We start from the raw sequence: 25490 nt of genomic DNA on the forward strand, positions 1-25490 counted from the left end.
TAGGTTGTGCGTCCAAGGCGATTAGGTCATTCAGTTAGTTTGAGAAAGATCATGATCATGAAGATGCGTGTTGTGTTATCATAACTGGAAAATAAGTTGAAGTTACTATTAGTACTACGATTCTTACATGAGTAAAAAGTAGACGTTTTAAGCAACACAATAATGTTACTCCCATAAAAAACTGTCAATTCTCCTTACCACTCTCAGAAGCCAAGCGATTGCTGTTAAGTTATGCAGGGGCTTAATCAATTACTTGCACTCCATGTGGGGTGAATAACATTACCTTTAGAACGGCTGGCTGTAGGGGGATGAGTGGAACAGCCGGTATACCTGCTGACCTGCTGAACCGAGGTTAATGTTATTTTCAATCCACGATTGCAGGTCACCTGATTTTCGAGATTTCGCGGGAACTGAAATTGTAAACAAACGCATGTGTGCAGTTCAAATGTAAACAAAAATGTATTTTTGGTACTTTTGGTTGCTGGACTTGGGTTTTCCCGCAGTTAGGAGCTGGATCAAATTGGTGGTCTATTGTGCTGTTTTAGTCAGAGGTAGCCCTTGATTATGAAGGGATTTTCAAATTAAGGTGACCATAGTCTTTTATGTGCTCAGCTCACCACAGCTTTCAATACTTGATGTATCTGAAGAGGCGCGCGGAACCTGACATGGCCTTACCAAGGAGCTGCTAACTTTGCCTTTTTGGCTGAGACATTGCTTCATGTTGGACTAGGAGGAGCACGCATTTTAAAGTTCTAGTAGTGATAGTTGGTTCGAGCCATTTGGAAGCCGACATGTGAAGGCCTATCTGGGTTCTCCTTCTTCTCCGTATAAAAAGGGGCATATTGCTGACTAAGGAACAAGGCATATTGACATTGCCTCATCATCTCTATGGGACCAATTGATATACTTTTATATGCACGCATACATCGTGCCATTTCAGGGTCCGAGTCTGTGGACAATTGGTTTGATTAATTTGTCTCTTCGATATTGCTCCTTTATTGCATTAGATTTTCATCGCAATTCGATCTATTCAAGATATAGCCAATTTGAACCTGTCTGCGCCAAGGATAGATTGGTTCCAGATCGACTCACTATGACTAGGAATACGCAGTAGAGCACAATGTCATGAAAAACGACCCTTTGTATTGTAAATTCCAATCACCTGCAGGACAGGTCAATTTCTCTCAATAAAATTAATTTTGTTGACTCCTGTAATCTCTACCTTATTAAAAAAAAAAGAAAGTGGTGCTAGTCCCAAACTGGTAATTTCTATTTATTTTGACCTCTGTTAAATCATGATACCTCTCAATTACAGACAGCATTTTGTATCCTTGTGCTGTACAACCCAGCCTGGACATACCACAGTTGTCCATGGAGAAGTCTCATCCTCTCTGACACTTTTTTTCTGTAAAGCTACTGATACAACATGCTGAACTAGGGATATCTTCCGTTGCCTCCTGTAATATTTACATACCATGGCTGATTAGTTCAATCATATTTCATCCACCTGGCAGCTCTGCATTGGAAATTTTAGTGGTATAACGTGTTCTCTTGACCTTCAAACAGTAGTATAAAGCCGATATTTACTACTTTATACCCTCAGTCCTATGTTATTAGGTCATCCAGCTGAGCGCCAGGCCCTTGGGCCTCTTGTTAAATGTTTCTATACATTTTTTGTTCGATGACATAATAACAGTACGCTGTTTGCTTCAAAAATTCGAAAAGAAGAAAAATAGCTTAAAAAAAGAAAATAACACGCGATATCTTGAAATCAATGACATAAAGTTGCAGATATTACCTAGTTCAAAGAAATATTGTTAGTGTTAGTCCAAACAAAAATATAATGAGAGTGAAAGAATATCATCAAACAAAAAAGACATCGAACAAAAAAAGGTAATCAAACATTTAAATGAAATGTCCTGGGGACATTGTGCTCACCTGGGAATCATTTAGTTGCAGATGAAAGGACATATGGCGGTTAAATTGACTTTTAGACTTGACAAAATGTGGCACCGTCAATGACACTTTTTGAGTTTGACCTCTGTGAACTAGATAAACTAGGTTATAATTGACCTAAATTGGGTCAACTTGTACAGATGCTCAATAGGTGTCTCCACATAAGATATGAAGATTCTCAGACAAATAAAATAGAAGTGAAACGAATCAACTTAAGTGGAATTTTAGAGTTTGACCTTTCTGACTTTCGAAACTAGGTCAAGGTTAAAATGTTATACGCTCTATGTCAATCTTGATCATATCGATCAATGATGCAGCTTTGAAGATCACGCAGTGAAGCTTTCATGTTATAACTGACATTGAGTTTTATGACCTGACCTACTTACACCTGAAAAGTAAGTCACATTGACCTGAGTTTTTTATCAGCATTCATGCGATATTGACAAAATAAAGTTTTCAAAGATGACTGACTGGAGCCAGAAAGTAGGTCATATGGCGATGATTTTTTTGTCTCAAGTGATATTGTCATAAGACATCCTCACACCAAGTTTCAACTTTCTTGACTCAATATTGAGCAAATGTGGCCCTATTGTTGACGGACGAGCGGATAAGTGGACCCACGGACCGACGCACAACAGACCACCACTGACCACCGCAAGCACAGCATAAGCACTATTGATCTATGCATGACCATGCTGGCTAATAAAATTGCCAGGACCATTGTGCTCGCCTCCCTCACAGATAGGTTATTGTTTCTGAATTTAGCCACCTTGTTCAGGACACCCAGCCGATCAGACTGAATATTGGGCTGATCGCGAACATGGAAGGGTCCACAGACAAAGGAAACGACGACAAAGTGTTTGTGTGAATGGATGCATGGCATTTGCCCAAAGCATACCTGTATATTCTATATAAGTGAAGGGCTTAAACCCTGATTGGACTCTCTACAACATCCCTGATTTACATTCAAATCATCGACCAATATGGCTGCCAGGTGGCCATCTTGAAAATTAAACCAAGTCCTATTAATCCAAAACTAATGATTGGATTCCAACCAAACTTATGACCGTTTTTGATCTAAAATGTCAAGAAATATTCAGAATAGTGATTTCTGCGACCGAAAAAATCTGCCTTTAGAATATTCTGGGTAATTACTTACTATTATATTCTATATAATAAAAGGATTATATACTACTCACAATACCATCAATTTGTCATTGTCCTCAATTTGTTCTAAGGTAGGTTCAGTAAGCTCGTTTTGTGTGGTAAACCTTGAAACATGGCGCAACGCAGAATGGAACTTTGCAAGAGTCACACTGATATCTGCTTTCCTTCCTCTCATGGTTGGCAGAACACACAGCACATCTGTTGCGAAGCTTCTCTTTCTCCTCTGTTGGTGGAATGATATCTGGAAAATGACTGCCACTGAGACGTGCTGGACTAGGCAGGCTATAGGGACCACCCCAAGTTGCATAAACAAGACACTCCAATGTCTCAACAAGGTCCTTGACCAGGCTCATTTTGAAGTCCAGGAGTTACTCTTCACCACCCATCTGTCTGTAGATGAAGAAGGCATTCAGTACACTGATGTCAAAGGTATAAAAGAAGAGCTTTTTATACCACTTCACATACTTCCGAATAGAACGGTACGTCGAAGCCTCGAAGTCTGGTCGGACACATCCACACACCCCATATTTTGGTTGTAGGTGAGGTTTCACCATTGGATTGCCCTTCTTGTCTGTTTTACCAGTGAGCTTCATATCAGCAGTGTGCGTAGTGGTCAGCATTTTCACTTCCTTTTTATCTTTCCTTATCCGAGCAAGGACACCCTCATTACATGATCTGTGGGCAATGTCCCCCTTCTTGAGTTTCAGGTGGTTTTGCAAACTCCTTGGTTATGTTGTTCCGGTTAGTTCGTACAGTCCTACACACACTAGTTTGGGCTGCATGAAGCCTGACAAAGAAGTCCGGGCTGGAGTACCAGTTGTCTATATAAATGTTATAGCCTTTCCTAGGGACATTGTGATTCAAGTGTAACACTACAGCAGAACTGGCAGGTTCATCGTCATCCTTGTCTTTATCCTGCCCGGTGTGCACCTTCATGTTATAAGTATAACGACCAGCCAGAACTGTGCTTCGACACACCTTGTAAACTTTGATTCAAAAGCGTGGCCTTTTTTGAGGGTTGTACTGTCTGAATTTTAGGCGACCCTTGAATTTCATGAGGGATTCACCTGTAGATATTTCCTGGGTAAGAATGCAATTAGTTTTGTATTTCTCAATCAGAACATCAATGACAGGTCTGATTTTAGTTAGATGGTCATTGGGATCAGCTTGCTTGTTATCAGCAAGTGCAAGTTCTTCAGAGTTTGCAAAGCCCTGTCCCTAGGCATTGTGTCAGTGAAGAAGTTGGTCTCAAGCATTAGTTTTCTGGAGTAGTAGTCGGTAAGGCGGGGCTTTTTAATGACACCCATAAGAATACACAGGGCCAAGAATGACTTCATCTCATCAGGAGTGCAATCAAACCACTGAAGATCATGCCTCTTCTTGTTAGAGTCTTCAGGCTGGGGTAAGGGGTTAGCTGCTGCAAACCTGTTAGTCTCTTCTGTCATCCTCACTGTCACATTGTCCCTATCATGCCAAACTATTGGTGCTGCAGGGGGGATAGGAGCAGCAGCTCTGCCCCTAGGTCTACCCCCACGTTATCCTTGACCATGTGCCATAGGCGCAACTGGTGGCACAACCTGTCCATGACCGCCCCCTCTGGTGGGTACACCACCACCTCTTGCCCTTGCTCTGTCGCGACCTAGGGGTATTTGGGCCTGAAAAATACTATCTGAGTCCATAACATCATCCTCAGGATCAGATTCAGATGCATTTTGATTATCATAATCAGTCAAATTACCACTATGATTAGAATCGACTTCACTTTCGACTGCAGAATAGATCCTCCTCACTTCCATTAGCTGCCTCAAAATCATTGTCCGAAACGTCCTCACTCAATTCACCATCATTATAAGGGTCCTCCGACCCACTACTGGCCATAAGATCATCTAAAACCTGATCTCGCATCAACTTTCCTTTTCTTCCGATCAGCCATTTTTTCGTGAACATGTGCCTCGCTTCTTCCCGCCTTCAGAAACATAGCAGACGATAATTGTTGCAAGTGCTGCCATCTGTACATAGCCAAACCTACTAACTAACCATAGAAACAAGTGTTCTGCGCACCAGAACGCCTAAATCGGATAGGGAACTCGTTCTTTGACCAGTGTCATACTCAGGTGTTGACACGTCTCCCGTAACTGTGCACAGAAAATTGCCATGTGTTCACATTGCTCCCGTCGTTAAAGGGTTAAGTCAATAGCTCAGAAAGTTATAAAGTGTGCCTCGCTATGGGACGACTACGGTCAATGTGCCATATGATTAGTTGACCTCTAAGGAGGTGAACAGAAAGAGAAAAGGCTTTAATTTCTGAGTTTCACATCAATGACAACTAGAATTGACTTATCAGTCAATTTGAAAACCACCGTAAGAGGATACTGGTAAAATTACCAAGACTAGAAATTGACTTGCCAGTCAATTTGGCACCAGGTTATTGGAAAGTAAGACTAAAAGGTTTAGTAGTAAGAGGTATATTTTCTTACTTTTCGCATAACGCCCCTGGTGACCAAACGAGAAATGATATCTGGCGGCGATTCGGTCTCTGAGTCTCTGAGTAGTAACCCAAGTGTGTACCAAGTTTGAGTACAGTAGCTTCAGCAGTTATGAAATGTGCCACACAGGTCTTAGAACTGCTGGACAACGGATGATGACACGCTATTGGTACCAGTATACAAATGTTCATGTCATACAAGATGAAAATGTTGCATGTCGTCCAGGACTCAAACTTTTAGATACCTTCCATGTTGTGTCTATATCTAGTCTCAAATGGTTGCATATGAAGGCTTTTTCTTTTCAAGTTTTGTGAACTGATATAGTGATAATGTGTGGCTAAAGGATTCTTTTTAACTCTGGTGTCCCCTCAGCATCAAGAGTGGGAGGCACAGCTTTTCACACCACTAACTAGTGAAATTACTTAACCCTCCTTCCTTGTTGTTGAAAAGTGTTGGCATCTATATTTTGACAGTAGTGTAGTTTCAGTCTGAATGTGTGAATTGTATGTGGCCCGTTGAACACTGCACTCCCTGCTGTAGTCCGAGCATGCCGACAGCCCTTTGTACTCACTTACAAGTAGGCCTACAATCTCCACATCTGATTGCTAAATGTAATGCACCAAACACTGCTTTGACTTCCATTATATAAACTAGATATAACATGATTGAGGCAAATGGCATTGTATTCCCCCAGCCAAGTTTCACCAACAGTAACGGCATAATTAACCATTTTCTGTTGGTGAATGCAAGCACGGGGACAATCATAAAACTTATTAAGATGTTTTATATAACTCAAATCAATGTATTTTCTTCCATCTCATTCTAACTTAACCCCTTACCTTGTGGTATCAAGGCAGGGAACCTTGTCAAGAAATACCGCAGATCTGCAAATCCAACTGCATTCCCTCTCATAGTCACGTCACCCACCTAAGCATGTCGAGGAAGTCTTCGCTTAATGGCAGGTTCTTCTTAATGTGCTTTGTGACTTCTATGTAAAACTTCTTGCCAACACCGTAAAAGTCCTTTATTCTGCTGTCCCTCAAGCCAACTTCCTCTTTCCTGTCTATGAAATCTTGGGCCTCCTCCTCACTAATGATCAAGTCAGCATCTGCTCTCTATCCCATGACAATTTCAATGTTCACCTCAAGAACACTTAGCCCTCTAATTGCCCCTGGGACCTGATAACGTAACAGAATGTCCCTAAGAAATGGGCACAAAATTTTTTGTGTTGGGCTACAATAGAACTTGTACATCCTTCGCTCTCTCGATTCAGCATTGTTGGAATTTTCTGGTAATTCTTTGACTGCATCATGGAATAACTCCTTGAGGGCACTCCAGTTCTCCAGTCTATGATGTACACAAGCTCCTATTGACAGCCATCTTGTTTTAACATGTTTCAGAGTTGTTTTGTGGTCAACCTCATAAAAAACCTGCCATTTGTCCAATGCACTCAAACGGTTGCAACTTTTCTCAATATAGTAATACGTTTCAATCAGAGCGTCATCCACTTTCACAGGAACGTTAGGAAGTTGACCATGAGCCTTTTCAGCTGCTATGTGAATCAAGTGTGCCAGACCGCCTAAAAGATACATCTTGGCGTGTTTTCTTCTGAGGGGTGCCATCACACCATTGTCCTTCCCTGTTATGACTGGCACGTTATCCGAGTTGAAAGCCAAACAGTTTCCCCATGGTCAGCATTCTCTTCGATGTCTTTGACAATGAGCTTAGAAATTTAAACCAACGTAAAGTAAGTAGCTTTGTTGCAGTCCAGAATGATTAAGAAAAGATAGTGTTCAAAATGGTCCCAAATCAAAATGAAATGCAAGCCTAAAACTGAAAAAGAGTGCAAATGGTCAAGACCTGAAATTCAGAAAGTTTCACAAAGTCATATAGAAGCATGGTAATTAGATGACTGTGATCCCAAAGGATGGTCAGACTCTGAAGTGAGTTGCCTGAAGACCAGGGAAACTCACCCCTCCTTGCCTTAAACACATCAACAGGATCAGAGTCAAAGTAGAACTATTGCTTTCTGAGGTTTAGCCTATATCAAAGGTTAAAAAAGCACTAATAGGGTCTACGTTTATCTGTTGACCTTTGATCCAATGGCAAGCAGGGGACTTCCAGCAGGCCAGGCTTGCTCCAATTTCTATATCAGACGTTGTCACAAGGAGAGGGTATTGCTTCATCTTAACGTCGCTGCCACCATCAGTTGCTATGCTGAATGGGCCCCGCTATATCTGTGAAATTAATTCATTTGCCTCCTCCTTTCCTAGGACTTTGGCTATAGCAGTGGTCTTATCTCGGCCACATTGGTAATTACAGGCAATTTCAATGTCAGGAATGCCTTCTGTGAACCTTTGTTAATTTGTAACAGGCAGGGGCAGATTTAACTTGATTATAAGATCTGTGTACATCGTCTCAGTGCGAATGACCTTTTTCTGCATTTTGTCCACTTGAGCTACCCGAGGCATAAAGGCTGTTATACCCTGTTTACCTTTCACCTCCTCCAACATATTCTTATGCCTTTTGTTGTTACTCTGGTGCCTTGCAATATCAAACCGGCCCGAGTGTCTTATGGAAATGTCAGTTTTGCACTATGTACAATATGCATAGAACACAGACTTTTCGGAGAGTTGAATGCCTTTTATATTCGAATACGCAGGCCTGTATGTCTGCATGTAACCTTATTTCTTGGACTCGCTGCATTATCTTCGTCCTGATCCAAGTCATCATCATCATCATCATCATTGGTTTCCCACGACTGCTTTTGGACTTGTCTTGCCGAATTTGCCATGCTAGTGTAACGGCCGGATCGTAATTCTGGAAGAAGAGTACGATATCTTAGAAAAAAGACACATTGTACAAAAAAGTAAATGAACATTTAAAAAATGTCATCGAACAAAAAAAAAACATCAACAGAAAAGCAACCAAACATGTAAAAGATGTCATCCAACTCAAAAATGTCATGGAACAAAAATGTAATCGAACATTTCTAACAAGGAAAGTGTTTAAAAAAACACAGGTGTGGACGTGTATCATTACTGGGATAAAGGTTATTCAGGACTAGGAATAAAGCAACGTCATGTCATTGCAATTTGTAAGGGTCATCTATTTGATAATGGTCAAATATTGGTCCTTGGTAATTAGTCGAAGAGTGATTCCGGCTTGGCAGTTAGGTCTGGAGACAATTCAATAATTGTCATTGTCAATTTGGTGATGGAAGATATCGTGAAGCGCCAAATGAATGCATTACAAATTGACAGTTCTTTCGGTCCTCAGTTCCTATTCTTTTGGGACCTTTTGTACAAATCCCGTCCCCCTTTTATTTTCGTATGTGAAACACCAGCCTCCCATGCGCAATGGTGAAACACATGTAAAATTGACGTACAATATGGTGTTGGCATGGGCAAGTCAAAACACCTTTTGCCCGGATAACACTGGTTTTTCTGTGATTGAGATCGGGTTAACATGATATAATTAAGTAGTGAGAGGTGGCTAAACACTGCGACCTTTCTTATCATTAATACATGGCAAGACTCTCAAATTCCACAATGCACTAATACACTGAGCAATGTATACTGTGCAGCCCTGAACAAACTCATACACACAGGATGATAACGTGTCAAGTAGAATATCACCAGTTCTGATGACATACTATGTGATTTTGTTGAGAAAATTTTACAGGCCAAGAACAGATGGCATCAGTAATTCTGTACCTCATTATCTGTAACTTCAGACTCTTCAGACATCCAAGAAAAACAGTTATCGAACATTTGAAAGTTGTCATCCAACAAAAAAAAGACATCGAATGAAAAAGGAATCGAACATTTAAAAAAAATATCATGAAGAAAAAAATGTGATCCAACCAAAAAAGTAATCCAACAAAAATGTAAACCGACATTAACCCTTAGAACCCTCAGTTCACCAGAGGTACCCACCTCTGTACCCTTGGTTCCTGTGGTATTGAGAGGGTATTTGAAAAGAATATAGAATAAAAACTATAAGAGAAAAACCTTCCAAATAAAGTTTGTAATGTTCCTCTAGCTTTCCTCTATCAATTAAAAAAGAGTCCTGAATGAAAGAAGACTTTAGAAGTTTAAAATTTCTTCAAAATGGAGGCGAAAATGCGAGTGGTGGCCACTTTTTAGCTCACCTGTCAGGTGAGCTTATACGATGCCGCGGCATCTGGCGTCCGTCGTCGTCGTCGTCGTCGTCCGTCGTTAACTTTTGACAAAATCGTGGCACGTTTCTTAACCGCTTGACCCAGAAAGTTCATACTGGGTGTGTGGGTACCCCTAGGTAAGACCTTCCTTCAGAATGAAAATCAGCGCAATTTGACTGCTGGTCTGCCATATATGGGGCGCTCTATTTTTGTCATTTTGAAGCTTATGGTTAAAGCTAGAGCGATGAAAATTTTATGGTGGGTGTATCTAATAAAGGTACATCACATATCACATGGGTTTTTGATTTGACCTTCATTTCAAGGTCACAGAGGTCGAACTCTTAAATTTCTTTGATCATGGCACGTTTTTTTTGCTATTGGTCATAGACTCTCTAAATTTGATATGTAGACATCTATTGGGCATCTCTACCTGTTGACACAGATTTAGGTCAGTGTGACCTACTATTCAGGTATAAGTAGGTCAAGGTTAAAAAAGCCCATTTTCTTTATTCCAGCAGATTGAAGTTTGAAATGAAGTTTTAGAGGTCGGCCTGATATAGAGGTTTCGATATTAAATAGATTAATTTTGTTTCATATCACTAGGTGGCGGTATTGTGCAAAAATGTTAGTTGGCACATTGCCAGCAGTTTTGAATTTCGCGGTTCGAGGCAATCCGTCGGGTATCCCAGATGCGCAGTGTTGTACTGCGCCACTAGATCTGCATACTACAAGTATGGAAGACAGCCATTTTATGAATTTGAAGCGAGACGAAGAAGGAATTAAATCACCTTGAATCAATGCTAAGACTTAATCATCCGCTCTTCGGATGAGGTCCTATGTGTTGATTACATTCTTGTGATTGGTTTGAGATTATTAGTTTGTCCTCATTGCCGGTTGTTTTAGAAAATTTTGACTGTGATTGGAAGGTAAAATGAGAAACTTGTCACACTGTTCTTCGCCTTGGAATGGGGATAGTCAATGCAGAGCCAGTTGGAACAAGCTGCCTTGCGAATCCGAAATGGGGTGGCGTAATAATACTGTGAAAGAACAATAAAATAATGAATTGTAGCAGTGTGTGTCAGAAATTATGTGATTTCCATTGCATTTGACGATCCCAAAGTGTCGAGAGTATGGCAAAATGGCTGCTGCCGTCATTGGAGATTAGCGTCAAGCCGGAACCTTTCATTACAATGTGGGCTTTTAAACACAAGTTAATGGTTTATAATCACCCAGACGCTACTCATTAGGTAAAACTCTACTAAAAACACTTGCTTTAATTTTTGTAAACATGTCACGAGTGCTTAAAAAGAGCCATTTTTGTGATCGTTTTTCATCGCTGTAGAAATGTACACAGAGTCGGTCAGTGTGTCAACACAACAACGGTGTTTTACTGTTAGTATACACATGAATTCATGATACACGGAGACACGAATGTAAACATTTGCCTGTTGGGTCGGAAGGAGTTCACCGTTACCGATCACTGCCCCAAGAAAGGTCATCTGAGCTGGTTGACTAAAGTAGATGATGATAATGATCAAAGTGTGGCACAGCTGTCATAGTTAGGCCTATAGTCGGATTCATAAGTAAACGTCACTGACACTGCCCTTCTGGGTCGCTGTGCAAAAACTATTGGGCCGATTTCTTCAAAGTTTGGTTTTTCTTGAATCTAATTTCGGGACCCAACACAATTTCCAGGTTAGAGATTTGCAAATTATAAAGAAAAAAATTGTCAACTTTGGAGCCCTTTGGGTTGGCCATTTTGTGGGAATCTGGAGGGCCCGATTTTTTTGATGGATAGTTCTAAATGAAACTTGGCAGCTTTAAAGAGACACAAAAAAAAATATTAAGCTGAACATTTCAGCAAAATGCATCCAGAAATAAGCAGTACAGAGGAGAAAATATCAAAATCAATACACTATGCCAATGTACACCAATACATACAAAAATAAATTATTTCGTAACCATGGTTACTGAAATATAAAAATCCTCTTGGGTCCTGAAATTAGATTCAAGAAAAACCAAACTTTGAAGAAATCGGCCCAGTAGTTTTTGCGCAGCGGCCCAAAAGGCAGTGACATTTACTTGTGAATCCGTCCATAGGGCTGTCTTGTAACTATGTTTTTTCATATGTTATACTATAGCCTACTCTATATCAGTATAACAGTGATGGCATGCATGCATGGTCGGGACATGATGGCTGACTGCTGGATTTCAACATTATCTGACCACATGACAATCAGAGATCACCTGGGGAGAAGGGCTGAGCTACACTCAATTCAGAATCAAACAAAAACCTTGCATCTCCCATCCAACATCAGAGCTCCAGTCGATTCTCGTAATCACTCTTTGTCAATGAAATGCTTATCTTAATTTTGCCTAAGATGTCTTTATAATACATCCATGGATGAAGAAACCAGTATCAGTGTGTGTCAGAAATTATAAGATGTCCATTCTATTTGACGATCCCGAAGTTTCGACATGATGGCAAAATGGCGGATGCCGTCATTGGATTGAGATTAGAGTCAAGCCAGAGCCTTTCGTTACACTATGCGCTTTTAAACTCATTTTGAAGGGTTGTAATGACGTAGACACTTCTCATCGGGTAAACATTCACTAAAAATAGTTGCTTTAACTTTTGTTAATGTGTCGCGAGTGCTCAAACAACCATTTTTCTCAGTGATTTCCATGCTCCGTTCACCCGCTGTATAAATGTACAGAACTAACGTTGTAGCAAATGCATGCGGGAGACACATCCACTGACATGACTGAGTGTGTAGTATGTGATTCCAAAGTCCAAAAGTAAATAAGTTAACACACGATGTCAACGGGTAATATGATAATATGATTGCTAACGGTGATCCAAGCTATTTGAATGTAATATTCATACGTAAACTCATGATTGTAAGCAAATCTTTTGTATTAGATTAGGCCCCACAACCCAATTTTCACTTCGAGTACATGGAGTAGGCCTATGCACATGCATGCCATGTATGCCATTACAGGGGCCTACATGCATGGACATTTTCGCTATCTGCTAATAGGACCAGGAGTATGAGTTGACTAAATTGATGATCTTTCTCTTCTTATAGTTATACTAGTCTTATATTTACTACCCAAGCCTTGGGCAGGGCAGGCTTTATTGTTGACTGGCGAATTGGTGTGTCCATTGTGCCTGCTGAATGAAAAAAAAACTGACCTATACTTAATCCTAAATCCCTCTTACTCATAGAATATATATTGTAGGTTGGCAATTTGTGTTTTTGCACTTTACCTTTTGCAGCTCATGATAAGCCGGGGCTGATATTTCCCCGAGTTAGACCTAACTTAGTTGTGATGTTTTGAGTGACACTTGACAGTCATGACAGTGCATCTTGTGTGCTAAAGCATTCAAAATGATGTCAAAACATGGTACCACTACAAGAATGAGAACCCAACTTTGGTGGAGAATTCGGTCATTTCTCCAGAGGCTGCTGGTAGTGCTATTGCTGATGCTAAGTGTGTAATCTAAAGAACCTTTTCTTGGCAATGGTATGATTTTTCAAGACAAACCACACCATCCCACAACTATTGCATGAGCAACCCCTAACAATGACAAGTTCTTCCTCACACTCTCCCTTTCATATCGACAGGTGAGCACAATGGCCCTGGCCATTTCATTTAACGTTTTTACCGAAATTGGTTCTTCCCAAGCCCTAGGCATCCAGCTGGGCGGCCCTATTAAAAGATCGTCTCCTTGAGTGGGGTCAGCAACACGCTGAGCGATGGGAGAGAGAAAAATTTCGGAAGTATCATAAAGAAAAATATGAGTTAAACAGATCAAGAATTTACAACATTTTGAGTGATTTTTACTTATCATGCCATAATAAAACATTTTTTTTCCTGAGAATTTTTTTGTTCATCACACCAATAAAGTAGGTACAAGAATGTACTAGCAAACTTTGGTTTACTACATACTATACATGTACAGTGTTTCTTAACCAGGATGAATTCCAAAGCACCAAATATCTATACGGTGAGCACAATGGCCCCTGGCCGTTTCATTTGATGCATCATTTTCATCTTCTATATGTGCATATATGGGCCCAAGATCTAGACCAAGTTCAATTTTTAGCACAATTCAATTCCTATTTCGTCACCAGGGTTTTTTTTAAAAGAAACTATAATGGCGGTTTGTTACTTATGCTTTGAGCCAGGGTGCTTCATTTTGATCACAGTTACATCTATTGAGGATACATTATATATATTATGGGTTTTTGATTTTGCTTTGTTTTCAGGGAAAACTAGGTCAAATAGCGGATTCCTTATTGGTGCCCTTGTCAACGCTGTAGCGTCTTTAGTTTTTTATGGATCCTTTTTTCTCATGTTTGATTATGACCTAGGTCGAGTTTAATTTTGGGTGCGGTGTGATTCTTAGTTTGCCAACTAGGTGGCTTTTTCTGAAAAACTTAAAACTGGTCTAGCTCCGATATCCTACTGTAGGTGCAGCTACTAAATGTACATCATATAAGTTTTTGATTTTACCGAATTTCAAAACATCCCCCCCGAATTCCTACTGTCAAGCGGGCACTATGCTCTTGGCACTATTTTCACATTTCTTTTTGTTGTTCCTCTAGATGTTCTTGGTCCAGATGAAGATTTGTCAAATGTGCGGGTAGAAGAGGATGAAGCAGGTCTTGAACTACACTTGGCCCTCAACAAAACCAGGAAGTTAAAGCAGATGAAGGACTTGAGTGTCCCTGAGCAGGTAAAACTCTTCCTTGGAAATCCATATACTACTGGATATTTTCACACGTATTGCAAGTAGGTCATGCTCATTACTTGACAAAGGGAGACCTGTGGACACTGGGCTATAGTAATCAATTAGACATATGCATTTGCCAAAATGTACTACTGCGAATTGTCTTGTTTTGCATTCACGAAAATTTGATGCCTCAAAAAACTTTTGTTATCCAGCTTTTGGTGAAAAAGAACATCCCACTTTTAAATGCAAATAATTATTTGTACTGCCTTTAAGTGCATTATTATCTACTTGCTCTCCGAAAAAACTGGGGAGTTGTAGTATTACCGTTTTGTGTCAGGCTGTCAGTCCTTCAGTCTGTTCGTAAGTGATCTGCTCATAGACCATTCGATGTACCTTCTTGAAACTTTGGTACATGTTTTGTACTCCTTCACTGATGTGCACAACAACTTCTATCTAAATCTGTCTCTTGCCACCAGGGGCGATTTGCAAAAACAAGCAAAGTGTGATATCTAGCTTATTGGTGATTTGATTTTTGGATAAACATTTTATACTAGGTACTCCTAGCAAGGATACACTTAACATGACATACAGGTTTTTGATTTGACCTACTTTTCAAGGCCACAGAGGTGAGATGGCCTAAATTAGTCAATAGAGTGTGACTATGTCACGTAAACCGCTAAAGCTATGATTTTGAAACTTAGTACGCATGACTCCCAACGGTATATAATATCCGCCACCCAATTTTGGTCTGATATGATGTCACCTTGGCCAACAGGGTGAAAACCTGAAAAGGTTAAAAGTTCCATAGGTCTTATTGGTGACTTGTTTTTAGCTAAGCTGACAAGCTGAGCTATTCATATGAGTAAATGGTAGAATGAATGTCCGTCTGTCTGTCTGTCTGTCTGTCTGTCTGTCTGTCTGTCTGTCCTTAAACAGGCACGTTTCAAAACTATGGCGGATAGGCTATAGATTTTCCCTCTGAGGCGTTGAGACCCTTCAGGACTCCTGAATAGACCAAATGTGGGTCCGGCAGGATGAGCGGTTTGGCCACTAGGTGGCACCGAGCAAAATTTTCCAAAAACTTTTCCAGCAGCTGATTTCTCCTAATTCTTTAAGTTGGGGATCATGAATCAAATCTAATCTTATAGAGCAAAGCTTTCTCTTTCATTATCAATAGGCGTGGTTCATGAATTTCTCACCAGGTGGTGTCACTGGCGCAATTTAGTGAGCACCCCCAAAGAAGAGCATTTTAAATTTCGCGCGAGTTATCCCACGTGCAGCGAACGTCACGTCTCGGAGTCTGCGCAGTTCAGACGTAAGGAGACCATGCTATGGAATAGATCGCGTTCTGTCAATTCGGAGGTAAGTTCTCATTAAATGCACAATTTCATAGGCGATAATATTTGGCTGCTTGTGTTATTGCATGTTGATGACATTAGGGAAGGCTTGGATTGTTTAATTGGATGTGATTAATTTGAAATAGTTCGTCGACGATCGTTGAAAAGCGATCTGCGAAATGCAGCTTGGTCTGAGAAACGATGTCAAAGTCAGGCTTTAAATCATGGATTACTCAACAAATAACTCTTGTCACATAGCAGAACTAATGTGAATAAACAAGACAATAATAAACATCGTTCTGATATCATCGGGTAAGGTTGCCAATGTACATAAACAGTGTAATTGAGGATCGACTCCGGCGATTTGAAATGTCAACAAACAATAAATGCGATAGCTGAATAACACTGACACATGCACACTGTACATAGCACAATGCTTCAAACGGGGCCGATTCATCACTCTTATCACAATGTATTCTCAATGAACTTCCTTGATCATTAGGCCCTAGCGCCTTATCAGTTGTTGTTGGCCTTGTATTTGATATAAAACTTGGCTAGCTTTGCTATCTATCAAAATTAAAATGTTATCTCCTCATCATGTTTTGCAGGAATGATCTGCACTACTGCAGCTGCATTTGAACATATTTGGTGACCACATCACAGATGACCAAGAGAGAGGATCGAGCTATGACTTTGCACATCCCATCGACTTCGGTGTTCACCAGTGCAATCATCAGAAGAGACAGTCTATTTTAGTATTCAAGTATTTCATTCTGTAATACTTACCTCAAAATTGACTAAATAAAGAAAACCGCATGTGGCAGTTGGTTAAAAAAATCAAGTCTATCTGTTCAAGGCCCTGTGTACACTAGCAAAATAATTGCAACAAATTAGCAACATTTTTACAACATGTTGGTAAATTGTTGCAAACTTTTTAGTGGGAACAAAGGGAAATAGGTATTTTGGAGGGAAAATGGATGATTCCAAGGAGAGAAGATGTGTTTTGAGTGCTTCTGCAGCAATTTTAGCTGTCATTGTTGAGAGACGGAAGAGGCGGCGAAATAACCAAAGAGAATATGGACCAGGCCCTGGATCAAAATGAGGGTGGATCATGGGGCATACCACTGCCTGTTAAAGGAGTTGCGGCTGACTGACAAGCCGTCATACAAAAACTTCCTGCGAATGGATGAAACTTCTAGAAAAGGTTTCATCACCCAACGAAGCAAGACACTCACTTGAGAGTTGCTATACCTGCTTCTTGTTCAAGTCACATGACCTCAGGTAGATCACATGACGCAAATCCTATTTCTGATTGGCTGAAGAGTTTGCAACATTTTTACAACATGCAACGAAGAATTGCATTGCATTTAATTTGCAACAATTTTACAACAATTTTACAACATGTTGTAATTGTAAGACGCGTTTTGCTCTGTACACACTACGCAACATTTTTGCAACATTTGTTGCAACTGGAAATGTTGTAAAAATGTTGCTAATATTTTACTAGTGTACACAGGCCTTTAGGCAATAATAGAGTTGGGTAGGGCATTTTGTTAATGTTACCCTTTTAGTTGGGGAAACTGGTGCCTTCTGCATTAGGTGGACCCTACTTGCTCATCTGTCAGACTGGCCTCACACGTCGGCAGTAGAGTTTAAGGTCCAGTCTGCGAGATTTACCCATTTCTACCCAGCCAAAAGCGGGTGATTGGGCTAGTCTCTCCATGTGATTCAATTCGCATGGATTCTTGTGTCCTGTGCTGAAAGGCTCCGTCCACAAGGGCAGACTACATCCGGTGGCACTAAAGTATGGAAGAAAGACAGAAGACGACCAATTTGCGAAAAGGATCATCATCATCATCATCATCATGGTAACAGCTGAGGATGAATAATGTTGCTGTGTGTAGAATTGATGGTCCAATATAGGTTAGGTTATCTGTTTGCGCACACATTGCAAGGGTGGAGCTTGCTTGAAGTAGATTGCGCCAGTCTACCGTAATTCACTGTTACACATCCAGAAGCTAATATCCTCAGGCTTTGAGTCCTTAGTTTAGTAGAGTTTGACGAGTAATGTAATATATACGAACAACGCAGCAACAACTCAGCTGAGCGCCAGGCCCTTGGGCCTCTTGTTAATAATATTTTTATGGTAGGTACTCCAAGCGAGGATACATCACATGTCACCCGGTTTTTGATTTGATCTACTTTTCAAGGTTACAGAGGTCAAATGCCGTAATTGTCATTAGAGTCTATAAATAAGGCAGGTTTTTTTAACCGTTAAAGTTAAGAACTTAAAACTTAGTACACTTGACCACCAAAGTGCAGTATCTCGCTTATTAATGACTTTTCTGCGATGGTATATTTGTGGTGGTACTCCAGCAAGGATACATCACATGTCATACAGATTTTCCTTTGACCTACTTTTTGGCTCATCGTAGGGGAGTCTACACAACACCGCTGTGTCCGTCATTGTCTGTATCCTGTTTCAAAAACAGTGGCACGTTTCTTAACTGCTAAGTTCGTACGCAGGATTTTTAGTCGATCTGATTCTTAATTTGCAGATCTTCTGTTGAAAAATACCTTGGTGAGCAAATATTTACTCGCCTAACTTTTATTTTCATAACCTAGGCGCGTAATTCTAGAAAGTCGCTGTTTGCGTCCTGTGCCCGGCGGCCATGATTGATAATAATGAGAATCACGGATTCCCATGCTAGGAGCGATTCCATTGGTTGGCCTTCCGAGTGACCCCTGACATTGACCAATGGCGTGCACTGTTACAGTCTGTGATGTAGTTGCAATAATATGCCTATCGGCGGCGCTGCAGTCGGGATATCCAGGTGCGCGAATTCTAAAACATTTTGAAGAGCTAGGCGCACAGTTCCATGCCCAGCAAAAATGACAATTTGGCCGCGCAAAGGCGCGCAAGCGCAAATGCAACAGAAGGTCTGAATTTGGCCACCAGTTGGCAAGAAGTGGAAACCTATAAAGTGTGATATCGCTCTTATGAGTGACTTGTTTTCAATAAAAATTTTAAAGTAGATTCTCCCAGCAAGGATTCATCACAGTACGTGCAGGTTTTTGATTTGACCTAATTTTCAAGGTCACAGATGTCAAATGGTGTGAATTGGTTGTTTGAGTGTAACTAGGGCACCTTCCTTAACCACTCAAGCTATCAACTTTAAATTTGGTACACATGATTCCCTATATCATGTAACCTCTGACATCGAATTTCAGTTAGATCTGATTCTGGACTTGGCCACCAGGGGACCAGAAGTGGAAATCTAAAAAGTCTTATGAGTAACTCGTTTTCGATAACATTTTTGTGGTAGGTTCTCATTGCTAGGATACATCGCATATCACACAGGTTTTTGATTTGACCTATTTTGAAGGTCACAGAGGACAAAAAAAGTGTAAATTGGCCGATTTTAATCCGATCTGATTCTCAACTTGGCCATGAGGAGGCCAAAACTAAAAAAGGGAAAAAGTGCAATGTTTCACTTTCACTAGTGACTTGTTTTTGATGATATTTTTATGGTAGGTACCAAGCAAGGATACATCACATGTCATACTGACTTTGGTTTGACCCTTATACTATACATGTTTCTTAACAGGATTAATTCCTAACCACCAAATATCTATACGGTGAGCACAATGGCCCTTGGCCATTTCACCAAGGTCACCATTGATCTCACCTTTGGTACACATTTACCCCATTTAGTCAGATGATCTCAGGGACAAAATTTGGTTCGATCTGATTCACCACTTGGCCATCAGGGTGTTAAATTCAAAAACCTTAAAAATGTGATAATTGCTGAACCCTTTTGGCACTGTATCGCCCAAATCTACCTACCTTGCATTTTGCTGTATCGTCCTAACCTGCTCAGCTCTTGTGTCATCTTTAGACTAGGTCAGGAATGTTGAACTGAAACTGTCTTGGGTGTTATTTGTGGTCCTCCTGAGAACACATATTCAGGCCTGCCAACTAGTATGATTTTGGCATATTAATACGATTTTTCATCGAACCATATACATCTAACCAACATATTGGACAATCAATCTAGCTCATTTTAGGGCTTGACCCACCACAAATTGCAAAAGAAACGATTCCACCTTTATTCATTCAGGAAAGACCCTCTTACACAATACTAAAAATGTCAATGAATTAAAATAGGGGAAGGGGGTCAAATATGCTAATTTATGCTAATTAGTACCCAAATATAGGGAAACAATGACTTTTGTCCAAAATCATCCAAATTAGTCAATCAAGGTGTCTAATCATATGTTTTCAGTATCAAGGAAATCAATGAAACAATTCTTGACGAGAAAAAATATGTTGCATCGTGGGTAATACGATAATTAGTCACCAATTTTTGCCGATTTTCTATGAAATCTTGATATCAGTAATTTTCGTCAAAAATTCTCGTTTGTCACCATATATGAGTCTAACCCAATGAAATGAAACAAAGCAATGAAACCTAATAAATATGATTTTAAGACAATAAAAGGCATTACATCATGTGAAATATGCTAATTACCCACTGTAAGTGCTGATTGAAATGGACATTTTTCTAGTCATTTAGTCATCGTCACCTTCATTGTCAATGTCACTGTCATTCACTACAATACTTTTAATGTTTGTGTAAATGGTACCCTCGCAGTTGCTTCAGACAGAAGAACATAGAAGGCCATGCCTCAGACAAGGCCATGCCTCAGACATGTGCATCTAAGTGCGCATGGAGTCACCCCTGTTCTTACTTTCGATCAGCCCTTCTTCTGGAAGGCAACGCTCATCAAAGCATCAGAACCGGTCGCAAGGTGTGTGAAATCTCTTCTGCTGAGATTAGGCGGATTTCATTTGGTGGCATCTGATGGCAGGCTCAGGTTTGCAGGAATTGTTGGAAACAGTGTACACTGTCAATAGTGTGAAGCACATCCTAACAGGCAAGGCGGTTTCACGGGCAATTCGAGGACACTTATTGTTGTACGGGGCTTTACAAACTATGCTAGTTGCAAATGTCTCAATCTACCCTTGCCAGCTTGTGCGGATGATAGTGAGGAGCAGAAGAATGGAATTTAAATAGATCGTGATGAAACACAGACACCGCATAAGACACCAATCTCAATGATTTAGAAGGGGCTGCGTAACTTCTCGACGGGTTGCTTGATAGGGAGAGTTATGATGATGCGCTCTTGTCCGAAATTCTCTGTCGAATCGGTGAAAAAATCAAGCAAGAAAGAGAAAGCTTGATGAACTCTAGGACTGTTCAACTCTGGTTCCAGTACATGGACATGGAGCAAATTTTATGTAGATTCATCAATGCAGAACGTACAGGAAACTTGAATCTCTACTTGAGTACTGTGCAAGAAATGCTCCCATACTTTGTAGCATCTGGACACAATCTGTACACTAAATCTGCATATGTGTATCTTCAGAATATGGCATGCCTTGGAGATGACCATCCAGATGTATACAACTGTTTTTTAGAAGGACATCAACTGGTACGGAGAAGTAACAGATATTGGGCTGGACTTTCAACAGATCTGATTATTGAGCAGGTGCTAATGAGAAGCGTTAAGAGTCGCGGAGGACTGACTAGATGTAGAGGCATGAATGAGATGCAAAGACTGGTTTGGCTACTTTCAATGCCTGCATGCGCTCAGGTGAATAATGCCATGCAGACTCTTACTGGTGTGCGATATGAATCAAGTGAACAACACAAAGAGATTGGCAAGGCTTGACCAAACCGGGATATGAAAGACATGTATAAACTGCTTGACGCACTCAAGCAATGGGATCCCTTTGTACAAGACACATCACTCTGAGGCCTTATAAATGGGATAATAGCCGACGAAAGCGTGAATGCAGACAAGGCACATCAGGTTGGACAAAGTATTCTTGAATCCATGGCTGGTGAAAATGTCCAGGAGTATTCGTTTAAAAGGAAATCTCAGGCAGTCACGTTAGGTTCCAAAACAGCACTGACAATTAAGAATGAAAAGGTACAAGTCGATCCCCAACTTCTGTTTCAGAGATTGAGCGTCATTGCTACGAGTTGTGTAGTTTTCCAGCAGCACTTTTTGAATCCCCAGTTCTGCCAAGACAAGCTAAAGACAAGCTGATAAAGCATCTCTTGCGGATGCAATGTGGGAAATTGTGAACGATTATCAGCCTGAATCTGTTCCCAAATCTGGTGTCAACTTTGTCATGGATGGAGGTGCATTACTTATGCGGTTACCTTGGCCATGTGGGAAAAGCTTTGAAGACCTTTGTAAAATGTATGTTGATTAAGTTTCCCATAAATATTTGTCCAGTGAAGATGACACTTGTCCCCGCACAACCTCCTGTACGTCGTATGTGCATCACATCCTTTATTGAAGACCCATCCTCTTATCCATCGAACACGACTGTTGGCGTACCATGGTACGCCAACAGTCGTGTTCGACATGGTACGCCAACAGTCGTGTTCGATGGATAAGAGGATGGGTCTTCAATAAAGGTGATGCACATACGACGTACAGGAGGTTGTGCGGGGACAAGTGTCATCTTCACTGGACAAACAAATCTCTGTATGAAGAAGGAAAACTTCCTAAAAAACAAGGACGACAAGCAGCGTTCCTCAAAATGCTTGGTAATATGTTAGAAATGACTGGTGTTTGGTATCGAACTAAAGATAATGAACAGTAGGTTTGTGCTTACCCATTTTCATTACCAACTGACCTACTTGGAGACGGTTACAGCGAAAGGTGTCATCCGTGTTTGATATCAAAATAAAAGTGTTTAAGAGTAGGTTTACCATGATATACTTTTATGACTCACTAAACAACTTGAACACCGTTAGAGGAAGGCAGTCGCGTTAATGGTATCAAACTAAAGGTATTGAAAGAGCAGTTTTTCGCTGGCCTGCTCAAACAAAGTTGGAGCAAAGGCACTGAAGGTATTGCAGAGCGATGTGAAAAAAGAACCCCTCAACTACTTCATTCACTGCAGTTAAAATAAAACCTTCACAACTGTCATCCACTCTCGGGGCCAAATTCATCAGACGTGTGTAACTTCTCCCTGATTAGTTATAGGGCCTATTCATATTCTGTGAAGGTTTAAATGAATGACCTGAATCTGCCTATTCTGTAGTTAAACGCTGATGGCCCTCCATGAATTTGGCCCCGTTTGTTCAAGCTTGATTCCATCTAGTCTGTCCACATCTCCCTATCTACCATAAACCTGCATTCTGGTACTCGCATATACTACTTGCTACATTTTCTTGTCATTCATCTCATTCCTTGCTATTGAATTCCGCCAGCGTAGCTATTCAGGCCGCCAGGCCTCTAGTCTTTTACTTGGCCTATCAGTTTGCAATCAAGGCCGTATTATATCCTTATCTGCTAAAACTCAGCCTCGTTTTGGTACCAATGCATGATAATGCAGTGGTACTACCTGTCTGATAGAGAGAAGCTAAACGATTAAGTGCCACTGAAAGTGTCCCCTGTGACCATACAGTTACCCATATCTGTCTCAATCTTGCTGATACTGAAGAATAGGTTACTCACTGACAGTTTATGATATTTATCCTCAAACATATTGTCCAATTTAGCTCCAGTAGACAGATTACTAATCCTAAATAATCCTGAAGGGTGTGGCTGCCCTTTCGGGCGTGTTCTGGGAGGCTTAACCCTTTCGCTGCGGATGTACGCTTTTTTGCGACCAAAAAAATTTCCGATCTGTGCAGATGTACGGAGAACTGCGACTTGGGAGAGACCTGAATCAGACGATGTTTTCAATAGAAAATTAGTACAGGAACTTGTCGCTAGGTGTCCTGCCATGTTGTTTACCGCTAGAACTTTCGATTTCTAGGTGAAAACTTCGGTGTTTTTATTCAAAGTTTAGGCGATATTTTGAGTTCAAAGTTTTGTAAACAAATTTAAATGCCTCAGTCACGTGTTCGACGAACTGCAGGATCAATAATTGATGAAATAGTAAATTCGAGGCGTTAGGTGACGAGTCTGATTAGTGATGATGATTCTGAACATAATGCCGATGTACACTGTGTGCATTGGGATTGAAAGTGTGCATGATTCAGGGTCCGAGGGGGATGATAGTGATAGCCTGGGTCAAGATGAAAAATGTTGTTTTTTTCCTCGTTGATTAATACTAATTACCGTTATTTAGTTAATTAACATAATTTCAGGTGATTGACAAATGCATAATTTGAAAGTCCATGCTGTCCCCAACAACCTTTTCTAATAGTCCAAAGCTCTATCTCTTCTCCTTCAGGCTGTATATTGGCCTCAAAGTTACCTATGTTGAAATTGGCTTTTACAGTATTTTGGGGGCAGCAAGGAATCAATATTGAAATAATTTTGAGCGGCGCAGCGAAAGGGTTAAAGGGCATTGAGGGTGAAATATCCTCTAGGCCTCTCTCTTGATATCTTGACTAATGGTGTGCAAAATGTTGATTTCATAACTCAACTGGTCTCTGTTGTATTATTGGTTATGGCCATGAGCGGCAGGGTTCCAAAATTCCAATCAACAGAAAAACGCTGTCGTCTTAGCGTGGTCTCAGCCGATCAGCTCAGTATCTATGCACATTTTGGCACATATTGATGCCTTCTTTCAGATGCAAGCGGTCTGATGGCTTGAAATTAAAAATAGTTCTGAGAAATCTTCAAATGAACAGTGGTTTGATATATGGGGTCAAACATGCTGAGAGACACATGTTGGGTGCCTTGTTCTGTGAGGCTTAGAGTTCAAGACAGTTGATGTATGATATCAATGGTACATAATGTCCTAACGTATCAAAATATAGTCATCTTAAACTGAAATAATCCACCATTCTGGATTCATACAATATTGCTGTTAAAACACAACTAAATTTTGTACCAAACATACATGTACATCACAATCACAGACTGAACAAATGCTTAAAGCTACTTTGACACATCCTTTCATTATTGTTAGCAGGGCATTTTTTCAAACGAGCAGAACATTCTTTGCCACTTTCTAAGACCTTATTGCACGTTCGCTCGCTCTTTTTCAAATTGTCTGGTTTGACAGAAGTTCGCAGACCATGATTTGAATACAGCAATTTCATTTGAAGTTTAGAATCTCTCACACAAGCATCGGTCCTCTTGTCAAGATTGACAAGCTTGTGAATGCTTGTGATTCTTCAGGCTCGTCTTCATCTACTGACAGTGGTACAACATAAATTGTGCTAGCACTGTTTGGCTCTATATACACTGTTTTTTCTCTTATTCTTCACAAAAACTACTCTTGTCCGAAAAATCTGCCTTGGCACCAGCAAGCTCATCATCAATATCAACCGCACTGTCGGTAAGATTCTTCCACTTCTCATACAGTTTGTGAACCTCAACATTTTCATGATTAGGCATCTTGATACGGTCGATACTGATACACTCTGACTCAAGCCTTTCATATGCAGTATTAACCAAGCCAAGACCCCCCCCCCCCCCAATTTCAAAAAGACTTGCCCCTGAAATTCCACAGGAAACTGAACCATACTCAATGCTCCTGTTGAAGCGATATTTCACCAAAACAAATCCTCAACCGATGCTCCTGATCCTTGACCCAACAGAATGCCACTGGTGTGGTCTCAGTGGTGCGACCATTTTTTTGGAGCATGACAATGCCG

At 40.6% G+C, this 25490-nt stretch overlaps 1 protein-coding gene across 2 annotated transcripts in view; it reads left to right on the forward strand.

The window, feature by feature from the left end:
• LOC135485752 (U4/U6.U5 tri-snRNP-associated protein 1-like) overlaps positions 1-25490 on the forward strand; it is a 344022-nt gene that overhangs the window by 198153 nt on the left and 120379 nt on the right. For both annotated transcript variants that reach the window (XM_064768148.1, XM_064768149.1), the window contains exon 14: positions 14385-14515. In XM_064768148.1, the coding sequence (XP_064624218.1) occupies positions 14385-14515 (131 nt within the window). The remainder of the gene's footprint in view (positions 1-14384; positions 14516-25490) is intronic.

The sequence above is a fragment of the Lineus longissimus genome, chromosome 3 (genome assembly GCF_910592395.1).
Source record: "Lineus longissimus chromosome 3, tnLinLong1.2, whole genome shotgun sequence".
In the NCBI taxonomy this organism is placed as follows: Eukaryota; Metazoa; Nemertea; class Pilidiophora; order Heteronemertea; family Lineidae; genus Lineus; species Lineus longissimus.